The sequence below is a fragment of the Lissotriton helveticus genome, chromosome 12 (assembly GCF_964261635.1).
Source record: "Lissotriton helveticus chromosome 12, aLisHel1.1, whole genome shotgun sequence".
NCBI classification, from domain to species: Eukaryota; Metazoa; Chordata; class Amphibia; order Caudata; family Salamandridae; genus Lissotriton; species Lissotriton helveticus.
The window spans coordinates 850,959,090-850,974,488 of NC_136073.1; the positions used below are offsets into that span (position 1 = coordinate 850,959,090).

Consider the following 15,399-nt stretch of genomic DNA (forward strand, 5'->3'; position numbering starts at 1 on the left):
GATCTGACCATCCTGGATGGAAAGGAGGTCCGGAATTGTCCGGAGCTGAATAGGTTTGCACTCCGATAGGAGAAGGAGCTCGGTGAACCAGTATTGGCGAGGCCACCTGGGGGCAATGAGAATCAGTCGACACGGTTCCTTCTTCATCTTCCGTAGAACCCTGGGAACCATTGGTGTCGGAGGAAAGGCGTAAGCAAATTTTTGAGACCAGTTGATCGAAAATGCATTCCCCAGAGAGTCTTTTTGGGGATGCCAGCTTGCAAAGAACCGGCATTTGCTGTTCTTCCTAGTCGCAAAAAAGTATAGATCTGGAAGACCCCACTGTTGAAAAATCTGATCCAAAGTTTGCTGATGGAGTTCCCACTTGTGATTTAACACTGTTGTCCTGCTGAGAGTGTCTGCAAGAATGTTTGCCGTTCCCGTTACATGCATCGCCTGAAGATTTATTCAGTGTTGTATCACCCATTCCCACAGCTGTTGGGCTTCCTGAGACAAAGGAGCCGATCTTGTGCCCCCTTCTTGTTCACATAGTACATACTCGTCGTATTGTCTGTGCGGACCAATACTGTGGCTCCCTGAATGACTGCGCGAAAGGCCTTGAGGGCTATGAAAATGGCTCTGAGTTCTAACAGATTGATGCGCCATTGCTTCTGCTGAGGAGTCCACTTGCCGCTGATTGTTAGTCCCTGAAGATGAGCTCCCTATCCTTCGAGGGATGCATCTGTGGTAATTGTAAAGGTTGGAGCGTCCTGAAGGAACGCACAACCTTGTTTCAAATTCTTTCTCTGTGTCCACCAACGAAGGGCACCTCTCAAGCGAGGGGTGATCTGGATGAGATCCTCGAATGAGCCTGAGACCTGCAACCATTGCCAGCTGAGTTCTTCCTGACGAGGTCTCATTCTGAGACGGCAATTCGGTATCAAGGGAATGCAAGACGATACCAGAAAGGATTTGAAGTGTCGGACAGAAATTGACTTTCTTAAAAGTAGATTCCGAGCCATGTTTTGTATCTTTCTTTGTCTTTCGTCCGATACAAACGCTTGGAGCCGCTGAGTGTCCAGTGTCGCTCCCATGAAGGCTTGTCTTTGGGATGGAACTAATCGTGATTTGCTGACGTTGATGGACAGACCCAGAGACTGAAAGAGAATCAGACACCGATGTAACTGGTTGTCTGTGTAAGAATTGGGCTTGATAAGGCAGTCGTCTAAGTAAGGAAAAATTTGTATTCACTCCAGCCGGAGGTGTGCTGCTACCGGCGCCAGGACTTTTGTAAATACCCTGGGTGCTGAGCGTAGTGCAAAGGGAAGGACCCTGAACTGATAATCCCTGCCAGCCACTCTGAATCGCAGAAACTTTCTGTGACGAGGTAAGATGGAGATGTGGAAATATGCATCTTGCAGATCCAAGGTCGCCATGTAGTCTCCCGCTGATAGAAGATGCAATATTTCCTGTAGCGACAGCATCCGGAATGTCAGCCTTTTCAGAAAGTTGTTTAAAGCACGGAGATCTAGAATTGGACGCCATTCTCCTGACTTTTTCTTTACTAGAAAGAATCTGGAATAGAATCCCATTCCTCTCAGATGCTGAGGAACTTTTTCGATCGCTCCTTTTTTCAACATCAAATTGATTTGGGCAAACAGCTCCTTGAGATGAGCTGGAGGTGGGCCTTTTGGGGGAAAGTTTGGAGGAAAATATTCGAATTCGAGGGCATGGCCCTTGGCCACAATGTCCAGGACCCACCTGTCCGATGTTATCGATAACCAGTTTGAGTAGAATTTCGATATTTGTCCTCCAATTTTTTCGTGAGATTGCGGTAGAAGCGGTGGCACGTGACAAGGCTCATTGCCGTTTATCCTTTCCGCGATAAGCAGGTTTTCTCTTGTTCTGGGAGTAATTGGTGTTGCGCTGACCGTCGGACTGGTAACGTTGGCCTTGGTAGCGTTGATTTCCCTGCCTGTAGGAGGACTGTTGACTATATTCTCCCCTGTTAGAGGACGATCCCCGTCCTGTCGCGCCTTGAAAGGGCGGCTTACGAAACTGTAGGGTGCCCAGGGATCTAGCCGTCTCCGCGTCCTTCTTGATTGTCTGCAGAGCTTCTTCCACTTGCGGACCAAACAGATGCTCTCCGTCGTAAGGCATGTCCAATACCTTGGCCTGGACCTCTTGGCGGAATGAAGTGGACTTAAGCCAACCTTGTCTGCGTAAGACGGCAGCCCCTGCTAATTGCCTGAAGCCAGTTGAGGCTACGTCAACTGCAGAATCAATTATCTCTGCTGATATTCTTTCTCCTTCCTGTAGAACTTTTAGAGCTTCGGACTTGGAAGGTTCTGGCAGCAAATTAACAATTGACACGATATCCGACCACATTTGCCGGTCATATCTGCCCAGGATGTCCAGTGAGTTGGCGGCTCGGACAGTGGTAGCTGCCATAGTTGAAACTCGCTTTCCAATAGCATCCAAACCCCTGCCATCCCTATCTGGAGGGGCTGCGATTGGAGAAGAAGGGTTCCTTGATCTTTTCTGCGCAGCCTGTACAATTACTGAATCCAACTTCGGGTGCCCCACAAGGCAAGCTGGGGACTTTCCAGGAGCCTTATATTTCTTATCAATTCCTGGCTGGACCGGAGTAGACATAACTTTAATTCCCTCCTTCCAGATAAATTCTATGATTGGAATAGATTTTGATTGCTTCCTCGGCTGGTCTTTAAAATCATACAAAAAGCACTCCTGCTCTGTATGTTCCATTTCAATATGGAAGCGTTTTGTAGCCCGCTCCATTAAAAGGTGAAAAACACCTACATCCACTGGAGGTGAATCAGCGGTAGGCGGTGGTGGAGGAGAAGGAGTTTGCACCTGATAATCATCCCACTCCGACATCAAGGATCTATCGTCCACTTCTCCTTCTTCCCTTTCTTCTTCATCAGAAGAATGCTGCTCGTCCTGTTGATTGGACGTTGTAGGTGGAGCAGAATTTGGGGGTCTGAAATGCGGAATAGGCGTTTGAACTACTGGAGTAGGAGGTACAGAGCTTGCTGCCTACGATGGAGGAAAACGCCTGTAATAATCATCCAGCATGCTCTGCAGGTTTGTAAGCAATGCTATGGGCACTTGAGCTGAAGAAACATTAGCCACAGGCGACGTCACGTGCTCAGGTGAATACAGATCTTCCTGTTCATCCTCCTGATATTTAATATTTAATTCCGAAGGACTTGTTGCTGTCCCAAACCTTTCCTTAATTACGGAATCCTCTTCGCTTTCATCAGAATCCAGTAACTTGTCTGGAACTTGAGGCGACAAGCATAGAGGTGATAAATGTTCTAAGCTTGAACCTCGCCTATGAAGCAAAGAAGGCTTTGGTGCGGATGTAAACACCGTAGACGGGGACCAGACCTGCATGGTGGCACATGAGGATAGTTGCGGCGTTGACGGAGGCCCCATCACAGGGCTCGTCTACGATAAAGTTGCTTTCGTCGATGAAGGTGGCTCCGTCGACGGCGGTGTCTTCGTCAACGGCGTTGTCTTCGTCGACGATGTTGGCTTAGTCGACGATGGTGTCTTCGTCTACGGCAGTGGCTTCGTCGACGTTGGTTTCTCCGTCGACGGCGAGGCAGTCGTCCCTTCGTCAACGGTAAGGCAACCGTCGACGGTGATGTCGACGAAGCTAATGTCGTCGGAATTTTCTTCAGCTTGCTCAACGAGGCGCTGACAACGGCAGATGAAGACTCTGTCGTCGACGAGATAGGTCTGACGGATACATAGACCGTCGTCGACGGTGAAGACACTTGACATAATCATGTCAGGCTTAGGAGAGGTAAAGGGTACCGTAGACGTTGAAGTAGCGCTGACTGGAATCCTGTTCGACGAAGAAGTTGACTGAGGCACCGTCGACGGCACGGTCGATTTCTGGGGTAAAGTCTTCTCAGAAGATGTTTGAGGTAACTTTTGGGTTGATCTTCTTCTCGGGGCGTGGATGACCCAACTTTTTCCTTAGTGGGGGGAGTAGCCTTAGATGTGGAAGGCCTCTCAGACCACTTAGTAGGTTGCTGCTTCCTAACAACTTTAGCCCCAGGAGAAGAAAGTACCTCCTCTGCAGCCCTCTTTCTAGAGGTTGAGATAGACCCAGAAGCAATACTGCCTACCTCTGAAACAGGTTGATCCTGATCCTTTAGCATTTGTAGCCACAAAAGCAGGCGGCCCTCCCTGTCCCTGAGGATCTTCTGAGGGAAGGTCCTATAAATCTTGCAGTCCTTCACCTGGTGGTAAGGGTACAGGCAGTAGATGCGTTTGAGTTTGAGTTGGGATTTATAAAGCGCGTAGCTACCCTCGGGCATCCCAGCGCGGACAAGACCTTGTATCCAGGGGAGAAGAGAGAAAGTGAAATGGGATGAATTAAGGGAAGAGCTAGGTTTTCAATTGGTTCCGAAAGATGAGGAGGTTATGTTCTCTCCTCATGGCCAATGGGAGGGTGTTCCAGAGTCTTGGGGCATTGTAGGAGAACAAGCGGCCTCCGGATCTGGACTTTCTTATCCTTGGGATGCTGGCAAGGGCGAGGGAGTCAGGTCTTAGTTGTCTGTGGGACTAATGGGGTTTCATCAGAGGTCTGAGAATTGGTGGGCCTTTATCGTGCATTATCTTGTGGGAGATGCATAGGGTCTTGAAGGTAATTCGCTCCTTCACTGGGAGCCAGTGAAGGCTTTTGAGAGCTGGTTTCGCCGAGCATCTTGCTTTAGTTCCCGTTAGGATTCTGGCCGCCGCGTTCTGAGCCACCTGTAGTCTATGAACAACTGAAGCGGGGGCCCCCAGGTACAAGATGTTACCATAGTCCAATCTGGAGTTGACCAACCCCTGCATCAGTAGCTTCCTCGACTGGAAGGGAATCAGGTGAAGAATCTTTCGGGACATGCGGATGAGGCCGAAACAGGTGCCTGATGTTTTTCTGGCCTGGGTTTTAAAATTCAGGTCCTGGTCCAACCAAATGCCAAGACTTTTGACCTCGGTTTTGGGTGTTGGGGGAGTTCCCATACAAAATGGCCAGGAGAGGTTGGTGGGAAGCTTGTTAGGGTTACCCAGGAGAAGAATCTCCGATTTGTCTCCATTAAGTTTTAATCGAGATTCACACATCCATTGGAAGACCCTATCTAGGCACCTGGCCAAGTTGTCTAAGCTGTTACTCAACTGGTTGATGGAGACCACCAGCTGGGTGTCGTCGGCGTACATTACTGTTTTGATGCCGAAGGGGGTAACAATGTCCTCAAGGGGGGACATGTAGACGTTAAAAAGTGTGGGGCTCACGGAGGAGCCCTGAGGAACCCCACACTGTAGGGGGAGGGCCTTGGACGTGGTGGTGCCATCTGACACTTGGAAGGATTTTTCCTCGAGGAAGGATTTGATCCAGGCCAGGGCGGAGTCAGCGACTCCAATCTGACTTAGCCGGTGGACAAGAATAGCGTGGTCCACCGTGTCGAAGGCGGCACTCAGGTCAAGGAGGATCACTGCCACTGATCCTCCTGCGTCTATGATGCTTCTAGCCTCTTCGACCACGGCAAGCAGGGCGGTGTCGGTGCCCTGTCCCGGTCTGAACCCGGTCTGGGAGTGACGTAGTAGGTGGTTAGCCTCCAAGAAGTTGGACAGTTGACGGTTTGCGATACGTTCGGCCACTTTGCTGATACCGGGGCGAAGCGATATGGGTCTAAAGTTGGTAGGATCCAGGGGATCTAAGTGGGTTTTTTTTAAGAGAGCTTTGACAGTGGCTTTCTTCCAGTTAGCCGGGACAGAGCCCTTTTTAAAGGAGGCATTAATGAGGTTGGTAATGGGTGGGGCTACAGTTGGGGCCCCCACTTCTTGTGGGGGTCTTCCTTAAAAAGCCTGAGGTTTCCACAAGAGTCACAGGGCCTGAATAAAGATTTCTTGGATGATGACATCTTCAAAAGTAGATTCCTGAAGGAAATTAGAGAAGTACTGAGCAGAGCTCAGAGATACTCCCTTCACACGACATGCGGTAGAAAATCTGAGAGCCTAAGCCTCTGGGGAGAACCTTCTGGTGGGTGCTGTCGCCTGATTGGCTGCAGTTTGGACTATACAAATTGACTAGGATAGTCATGGATGTGGAGGTTATTTCTCCTGTAGCTTGGGCTACTTTACTTCCTGGTTGGTTTTACCAGGTTGTTTCTATGTAATTATGGCATATTATTGCTTTTTTAAGGACCGTGGGACTCCCACTCCGAGGACGGGGAATGATTCAGGCATTTGAATCTATGAAAGACACACCAGTACTGGAGAAGATAAAGTTCTTAGGCACACCAATCCACACACACATAACACACAACAAATATCTTTATCAAACTCATTTTATTTACACATCCCAATCAAAATAAACAATTGGTGAACTAGACCTTTAACAAACAACAATATGGTTGATGGGTTTCCTAGAACCTTACAATAAGGGCACCCAGATCAAGAAAGTACTAATGTGAATAAAATATTGATAGATGGCATTATACAAATGAAAACACAATAAAAATATGATGGCCCAATGAATTAGCTTGGCACCCTGCTTCCATCACCCCATATAACAGAACTCACCTCCTTTCAAGATTGAATCGTTGCTCATCATCTCGACGCTGTTTGACCATATCCTTCTGTTTTAGCTTCATTTTCTCCTCTTGCAGCTTCCGTAGCCGGTAACTGGGCTTAACTTCTACAGGAAACTGTGGGTTCACTTTCTTCTGCAGAAGAGATGCACGCACGGGTGAGCAGTGGCCAACAGCGGGTAAATTCTACACCCGCACGTTAATACAGCCGGTTCACGCTTGCCATCTATTGGCCGTTCATGGTCATGGGTTTGGTCAGCACCTGCCACCTCTTGCCCTCGCATACAACAAAAAACAATAAATATGTATGTTATTTAATATTGAGAAACTGTGAAAGTCTACTCAGCAGAGTATACTTGGTTGTCAAACCAATCATGAAACGATATCCATCTTGAGGAGGCTTAATAATCTAGATCATCACCACAGACTGTGCCATAGTCCTGCTACTAAGACAGACTACTAGAGCACAACCCTTCATACGCAATATATCCCAAGTGTATAAAACGACTACATGGTATCTACTTGCCCTAGGCTAGTATAAGGAATTTTTTACTGTCAAATCTCCAATGTCAGTCTCTCCAGCCCCAATATTGCGATAGTGTTTTTTCACGATAACCTCAAGCTTGCATAATCACTTTTTGTAGTGCACCAAACAAGCAGCTGGATGAACTTTAAATCTGGGTCAATTAATAGAAAAAAAGAGGAGATGGACCAACGGGCCAACATGCAACTTTACAAAAAGATTAATATGGAGAAATTTCTACTGAGAGTTAAGAGCTGTACCACAAGTTAGTTACGGATGAACATCAAGAGTTAGCAGATCCCACTCCTTACAGGAAGATGTGGGGGACCCGTTTAGGAAGGGTTTGGAGCAGAGATGCTCCTGTTAGCATTTAAAATCCGCAGTTTGTTTCTGGAAAGGACATATGTGCTTCATAAAGAATCAAGGACGTGCAACCCATCTACAGTTCAAAGAACAATGGAACATTTAGACTGCTCTAGTCGGGATAGGACAGATCCATCTTAGAAAGATTATATCACTGCCCATAAAATTCACTGAATAAACTTCTCTATGATAATTCAAAGTAATGGTTCTTCCTTCAGTCTGATGTTTGGATAGATACAGTACTTCTGCAAGCCAGCTCAATCAGGGATACTTACATTTGGATTTTACCAAGCCCATCATATATCCCTCACCTTGAACTGTAAGCGGTGTCTGCGCCCCTTCAGATGCATGTCCTTCGCATTCGGATCATTAAAACTGCATTCACACAGTTTACAGTGGAACCGAATCATTTTCCCTTCATCATTGCAGATCTAAATATTAAAATCGGATGGTATCAGAGATGTGTATGGATACTGCAACATGTTATGCCAAATTGACAACTCTACCACAGGATTCACATCAATTCACATAATTTCTCAGATTATAAATCTTAAAAGGTTACCATATAACCCTATCAATTAGCATAGGCAAACATTACATTAAAGCACTACTCCAAGACTAATGTTATCCAATTTTCACTTAGGTCATCCGAGGAGGCCAGACACACATAGAGCCTTACATTTTTTTAAACAAATACTTTGTTTGCTTAAGGATTCTGTCACCTGAGCTCATTTTTAAAGACTGAAAACATCATAACACATGCAAGAAAGTTAAGCTAACAAGTTGCTTACCTTCAGTTATGCCTTTTCTGCTACACTTTATCTAACCGCAGATTCCTCCCCTTAAAATATTCCTCAGGTTTCACATTGCATCTGGAAAATCTTGACTAATACCATTGCGTGCAAGTAGGTTGTGTCGACTGGCTCTGCGTCAAAGTCGCTCGCTTTGCAAGTCATATGGCGGGATCCCATATATGTTCTACCATGGCACACTGAGATCAGTTTCTTTTGTTAACTATATCCTTGATAAAAATGTGGAGCCATGTAAAAAACAATGTTTGACCAGTGTGCAGTATCTAATGGGATCTCTTAGGTGAAGAGCCATGTTCACATAAACAGGGAGGATCAGTAAGAAATCTGTGGTTAAATGGAGCCTCTACCAGAAAAAGAGTTACCCAAAGTAACTACTTCTCCTGAAAGAGACTTCTAACCGCAGATTCCTCACTTTAGAACAACCACCAAAGAAATATCTCAGTCGAGGTGGGTCTGCGAACTAGCTTAAACAAAAATGTCCTGGAGGACAGAGAGGGAGAAATGCCCATCTCGATGGACCTGACTATCCAAGCAGCAGAGCTTTGTGAATGCGTGGAGGGATGCTCACATGAAAGTTTGACAGATGTCCAGGACAAGTACCCCACATGCTAACGAAGTACTAGCAGCTTTGGCCCTAGTGGAATGGGCCTGCAAGCCCTCAGGCAGCTGCTTGTTAGCGAACGCGTAGCAGATCTTAATGCTGAGTCGAATCCATCGAGAGATGGTCTGTTTCTGCAAAGTCTTGCCCTTCTTCGCTCCAGTGAACTGAAAGATGTGTTGATTGTCTACCCAATGGGCTTGCGGTCATCAACGTAGCAACGGATATCTCTCTTTGGGCCCAGACTTTGAAATCTCTTCTCAACCTTAGAAGGGTGAGGTGGAGTGAAAAATGAAGGCAACATGATGTTCAGACCAACACGAAAGGGGGTGGCCACCTTCGGCAGAAAAGAGGCACACGTCCAAAGGACCAGTTTACCTGGAAAGAAGCTGGTGTATGGAAGTGAACCAGCAGAGCTTGATGCTTGCTGACCCTCCAGGCTGATGCAATAGACACTAGGAAAACCGTCTTGATGGTCAAAAGACAGAACAGCTGTGTAGGGCCTCAAAGGAGGAACACTTGAGGTCTATGCGTACCAGATTTAGGTCCTGTTGAGGCATCATGAAAGGGGTAGGGGGAACAAATGTTGTAAACCTTTCAAAAAACAAGTCTCAACCAGTGATTTGAACAATTAGTGCAGATCTGGCAACTGCAGGAAAGTCGAAATAGCTAAAAGTAACCCATAACAGTGCCCAAGGCCTTGCAGGGATAAAGATAAAACAAACAGCAACATCTCTGACAAAGATGCAAAAAGGTGGTCCACATGGAGTGAGGAACACCAAGCCACAAGCCTATTTAAACAGAAGGTGTATACCATCTTAGTGGAGGGACGCCTGGATAACATCAGAGAACTCGGGAGGAAAAATTAAAACCCTCAACTTTTGCCGCTCAATCTCCAGGCATGAAGGTGGGGAGTGCGCAGATTCGGGTGCAGGACCCTGCCCCATTGCTGCAACAGGAGATCCATCCAGAAAGGGCAGCCTCACCGGAAGACAGATGTTCATGCCCAGGAACTCGACTCGGGCTACCGTACTCTCCATGTCCAATCCACAGCCACAAGGATTACCTGGGTCTGATCGGTTCTAATCTTCTTGAGAACTCAAGGCAAGAGTGATATTGGTGGAAAGGTGCATAGGGGTCCCGGGTTCCACTCAAGGGGGAACACAGAGTAAAAGTTGCTTTGAAAACTCCTGCACATAGAAGTGCTGACATTGCTAGTTCTTGGCGGTGGCGATTAGATCGAGCCAAGGTTTCCCCGTTCTTCGAAAAAAACCATATGCCATCTCTGGAAGTAATCGTATTTCATAATCCGCAAGGCATCGACAGTTGAGTTTGTCCACCCTGGCGTTCAAGGAGTCTGCTAGGTGCGGCACAACCTGGAAGATGTACTGGTACTCTAAAAAAGTCCAGAGGAGCAGAGCCTCCTGGCATAGGGTCCATGATGATATCCTGCCCTGTTTGGTGCAATATAACCCAGCAGTAGTGTCCGTGAACACCTGAACCAACCTTACCTTGATGAAGTGAAGAAGGCTTTCAATAAGAAATGGATGGTCCTCAACTCCAGCAAACTGATTTGGAGCTGATTCTCTGCAAGAGACCAGAGTCCTTTGATCTCCACTCCTCCTAGGTGGCCTCCCGAGCCCAGAAGTGACACTTCAGTCACCAATGTCAGCTCTGGGTGGGTGAGAGGGATCTGTCGCTGACCCAATCGCAGTCCTTTAGCCACTGCCACAGATCTCTGGCAGTCTCCTTTGAAATCTGAACCAGAACTGAGAGATTCCTTTGATGCTCATATCCCACTGCAGGGCCTGAATTAGCCATCTGATGTGCTTCACCAGCAGAATGCAGGAGGACATCAGATCCAGCAGTCTCAGTCGCCCAAATATTTTGGACTCTCCGCTCTGGAGGATAGGCGCGAAACTACTGTGTACATACTGGATTCAATGAAAGAGCACGTCTGAGGAGTGCGACTTTGGCATGTTGATCGTGAACCCCAGGAAGTGAAACAGGTTCGCCATAGACTGGAGCTTGGTGATGACTACCTGGGGCGGGCCCACCTTAAACAGCCCGTCATCGAGGTAGTGTACAACTGGAACCTTTGACTTTCGAAGATGTGCTGAAATTACTGCAATCACTTTCGTGAACACCTGAGGGGTACTGGTAAGGCTGAAGAACAGCACGGAGAACTGGAAATGCTCCTGGCCTACCTTGAACCGCAAGTAACGCCTATGAGCCTGCAGGACCAGGATTTGGAAGTATGAGTCCTGCAAGTCCGAAGCTACCATCCAGTCTCCAGGGTATAGGGCAAACAGAACCTGAGCCAACATGAGCATCATGAATTTCTCTTTTCACAGAAGGGCGCTGCTCTAGTATGGGGCAGAGGTCTCTGTCTTTTTTCTGCAACAGGAAGTAGCAGGAATGGCAACTACCCCCTATCTCAGGAGAGATGGTCCTCTGTCAGCCATTCTAGGGGTGGTGGCAAGGATAGAGGATGTCCCAACAAATTTGAACGCCATAGTCCTTCAGCACAATTTGGAGCACCCAATTGTTGGAGGTTATGTTGCTTCACTGGGGCAAGAATTGCTGGATCCTGCGGAGTGGAGGACTCGCTAAAGTGTATTGAAAGCTGTGGCAGCCGGAAGGGCGGGGGACTGGGCAGTGTGGTGGGTATGACTTCCGTATCATTTCTGATATCCTCGCCCATCCATGAAAAGGGTCCATGGTTCCCAGTCCAAAACTGATGGAGTAATTCATTGCGTCCCAACTGTCCTCCAAGGAATGTTTGAGGATGGTGCAGCCCCCTTCAGGGAGCATGGGGAGCAGCTGCACAAGAGGTAAGAGGTGTTCACCGACCGCAAAGCCAAGCTAGCTGAAGAGAAAACTCTCTTTCCAAAGCTATTCAGCCTCTTGGATGCCCTACCCTATCTGGTGGGGTGGAAGGGAACCTGTCTGGGTTGACCTTGGTTGTGAAGGCCTGCATCACCAGGCTATCCGGAGACGGATGTTAGGAGAGAATGCTAGGTCTTCTGGGGCGGGATGGTGATAACGGGCGATCATGCGATGCACAGGAGGCCCCATGCAGGGTTTAGCCCAGGGCTCCAAAAGAATGTTGGTGAGGGGCTCATTGAAAGAGAGCAAAGGCTCATCAGAGGTCGACCCTGGTTGAAGCACCTCAGTCAAGTCTTTTGGCTTGACCTTGACTGCTGGCAGCTGTAAGACAAGGACCTCAGCAGCCCTACGCTTTACTGTTGCAAAGGATGAATCTTCCTAAGAAACAGGGCCCAAGGGGAAAGCATGCCAGTCTGTGGAGGTGTTCAGTCTGCTGGTGTCACTCAAGATACTAATATCAGTGGTCTTCCTGATCAGGGTCCTCTTCACAGGGGTCAAACCCCTCTTTCTCATCGTCCCTTCTGGGATAACGAGCTATCTTAAGGCGTCAAGTTCAGGGGCTGGTATGGTCTGGACGGCGCCGATGTCAACATCGAGCAGTATCGGGGTTGTGCTGACTCCAAGTCAGAGCTGGGTATGTGTATGTCGTCCAATGTTGCCAGTGTCATCGGCATCAGGGTGGATATAGGCACCCCAGACATTGTCAAGCTGGGTCCAGGTGCAGATCTAGGTAGCCTAGCTGGCGTAGGAGGCAAACTCACCAGCAGTAACCCAATCGGGGCAACCCGTAACCTCTTTGGGTCCCAAGTCTCGCCAAAGGAAGTCAGCGGCCGGACGATGGCATGCATAGTGGCATAAAACTCTTTCAACTGAGCGGGCATCGCTCCAGGGAGCTCGGGGTAGCACAGAGCAGGCCCGGACACCAGCTCTACTGTGTGGGAGCGGGACCTAGAACCACAACGTTTGGATGGAGGAGCTAAAGATTACTTCTTCTTCTAGTGCTTCTTGGACTTACCCAACTTGGAGGAATAGGTCTTGAAGGAGGAAAATGATCATCCGTAGAAACAGACATCTGTGTGAAACATTTCCTGTAAGGTTTAAACCCTGTAGGTTTTGCAGGGACATGTCCCCAGCACACTGGGAGCAAATGTTCAAATATAGTTGACAAAGGTGTTGAAAAAGTTGATAAAAAAACAGACCCATGTTTTTCTCTGGATCAGCGCTGTTGGCACAGACAGAAAGAAATTCATGTCAGCACACAGGGGTGGTGCATGCAGGGGACCTCCACGTCACTTCTGACATGGACAACGTCAACACGGAGCTGATCAACACCACCTACCAGGACGCAGAGGTGCAGCTCAAGATTTTCCAGAGCCAGTCTGATGTCTGGGGAATGTTCTAAGGTGAGAAATCTGCAGTTAGAATAACCTATCCAAAAACCCTATGTGGTGTGGCAAAATCCAGTCACATTACCTCCTCCACAAACTCATGTCCAATAGGATTCACACTTAGCACTGCTGGGCCACTCAGATTATCCCCAAAGTCATCCTGTGTGAAATTTTCAATTTGCAATTCAGACTTGGACTGTGTCGCTTTCAATGGCTCCTTCCTCATCAGCAGAGGCTGTGGCTTGACCACTGCAGTAGTGGGGTTTGTACCGGCTGAAAAACATATAAAGTAAATATCATTCACAGCGCAAGATGCGTAGCAAAATATGAAATAGTCATATGTTGTAATTCTTGCATTTGAGGCAAAATAAAATAGTGGCATTTTCCATTAATGTACAACTGCTCATGTATAGTAAAACAATTAATAAAGCATAGCAGTACACAAAGTGATCTTTCAATTACTTTACCAGCAAATAACTATCCTGGGGTGGCTGCCGAAAAACACTCATAATTACTGTGGAACAGCATGGGATGCGGTAGTTTCAGCAACGTCCAGTCCTCAATGATAAGCAGCTCTCATTCTCGGGAGAACAGAGATATTTATGACAGGGTTCTTTAAACCTACTTCTTTGGAAAATTCTTCAGGTATCACCCACATCAGAAATTGAAACTGGGGGAGGGTCTCAGGTTATATTGAGCTAGTGTACTGTACGTTATTGCCCATTGATAAAATCTGAGATTAATAAGAAATACTGGTGAAAAAGTGTTTTATAGCTCGAACTGGGAATATCCAGGACCCCATTCCACCCCCCTTGTTTCAGTATCACACATGCAAGTGTTGTCTTTGAGGACCACCCCAGAATTCCTTTGATGAATGGCATGAAGACTTTCATGGGCAAGATGAATCACTGGAAGCTCCAAAAGACTAATGTGGTGATGGCTATCTTCCGGAGGTCTCTGGTCTTTGCCTCTCCCTAGTGGTCACCCCAGCTGTGACAAGACTGTGACAATTGTGAAGTCTGGAAGAAAACAGAGGGTGGCCTGCCACAGGTCAGATTGGAGTTTGTTTGCCACCACTGAAGATCCTGAGTTACTTCCTGCAAGATCTGGACGTCGTCAGAGAGCAACCTTGATGCACATCCCACTAAACCCGGACGGAAAAGCAATTAACAAATAGCGTATATCCATTTAAAACATATTTCTCTGCATACCAAATCAAGAACTGAAGGCTACAGCTACAAAGGACAAGACAGCGTTTGAAAATGCAATAATGGGACTCATAGGTTCCAAAGGAGTGATATCCAGGCTATGAACGATACTCATGGGCAACCTTCTTGTTCGAAGCTTGGACTCACATGAGTATTTGGAAAAAAACATTAACATAGGCAGATCACAACTCCAGAGATGGAGATCTTGAGAGTGGATGTCCATTAGTGTATTACTTGTATTCCTGGGAGGTTACTTATGAGTGTCATTTTAAATTAACCTAACAGCAAATGACAATGACGTGCTACAGGAGACACATTGTCTCCTGGAGCTGACGCTGGTTGGTTCCATTCTGTCAAGGGGTGGCAAAGCTAATACAGTGTGAGCTGTATTACTCATTACTCTTTGAGACCAGGAGTATACAAGGGCCCTATGAAGTCTGACTGGTGTATGGCAGTTTAGAGGTTGGCAACTGCATTTCAATGGGAAAAGGATGACCTACCCTTCCGGGCCCAGTGGCATTGTATAGCCTTACACCACTGCTGAGGGCTATACCGGTTGTTAAAGGCCCTGGACCTGAGTTATAGGCCTGAGTCGCAGGCAAGTGCCCATAACAAGGGACAGAACCTTTAACCTCATCCATGCTCATGACGAGCTGAGCTCGTCATGAGGCACGGCGCTCCAGTGCTCATGACGAGCTGAGCTCGTCATGAGCCGTGGAACGCTCACACGCGGGGATAATTCCCCTGCTATGCTGAGCGTTCCACGGGAACGGGTGTGGTTAGCTCGTCATGAGCACACGAGCGCCGTGCCTCACCCCATGACGAGCTGAGCTCGTCATGAGCACCGGAGCGTTGCGCGCGCCGCGCCGCCCCCCAGCACAGCGGGGGAATTACCCCTGCACGGAAGGGGTTAACAACTGGTATAGCCCGTGGTAGAAGGGCTATAAGGCTCTTAGAACATTCCGACCAGTGAGGGAAGAAGGTTCTAAATTAAAAAGGGAGAACCAGAAAGTCGAACTTAGATATGT

The 15,399-nt window shown here is 47.6% G+C and overlaps 1 protein-coding gene across 1 annotated transcript in view; it reads right to left on the reverse strand.

Moving 5' to 3' along the window:
* ZFR2 (zinc finger RNA binding protein 2) overlaps positions 1-15,399 on the reverse strand; it is a 553,880-nt gene that overhangs the window by 347,075 nt on the left and 191,406 nt on the right. Inside the window, exons 8-10 of the mRNA XM_078669465.1 lie at positions 13,249-13,436; positions 7,788-7,907; positions 6,583-6,725 (exon numbers count right to left, since the gene is read on the reverse strand). Of these exons, the coding sequence (XP_078525591.1) occupies positions 6,583-6,725; positions 7,788-7,907; positions 13,249-13,436 (451 nt within the window). The remainder of the gene's footprint in view (positions 1-6,582; positions 6,726-7,787; positions 7,908-13,248; positions 13,437-15,399) is intronic.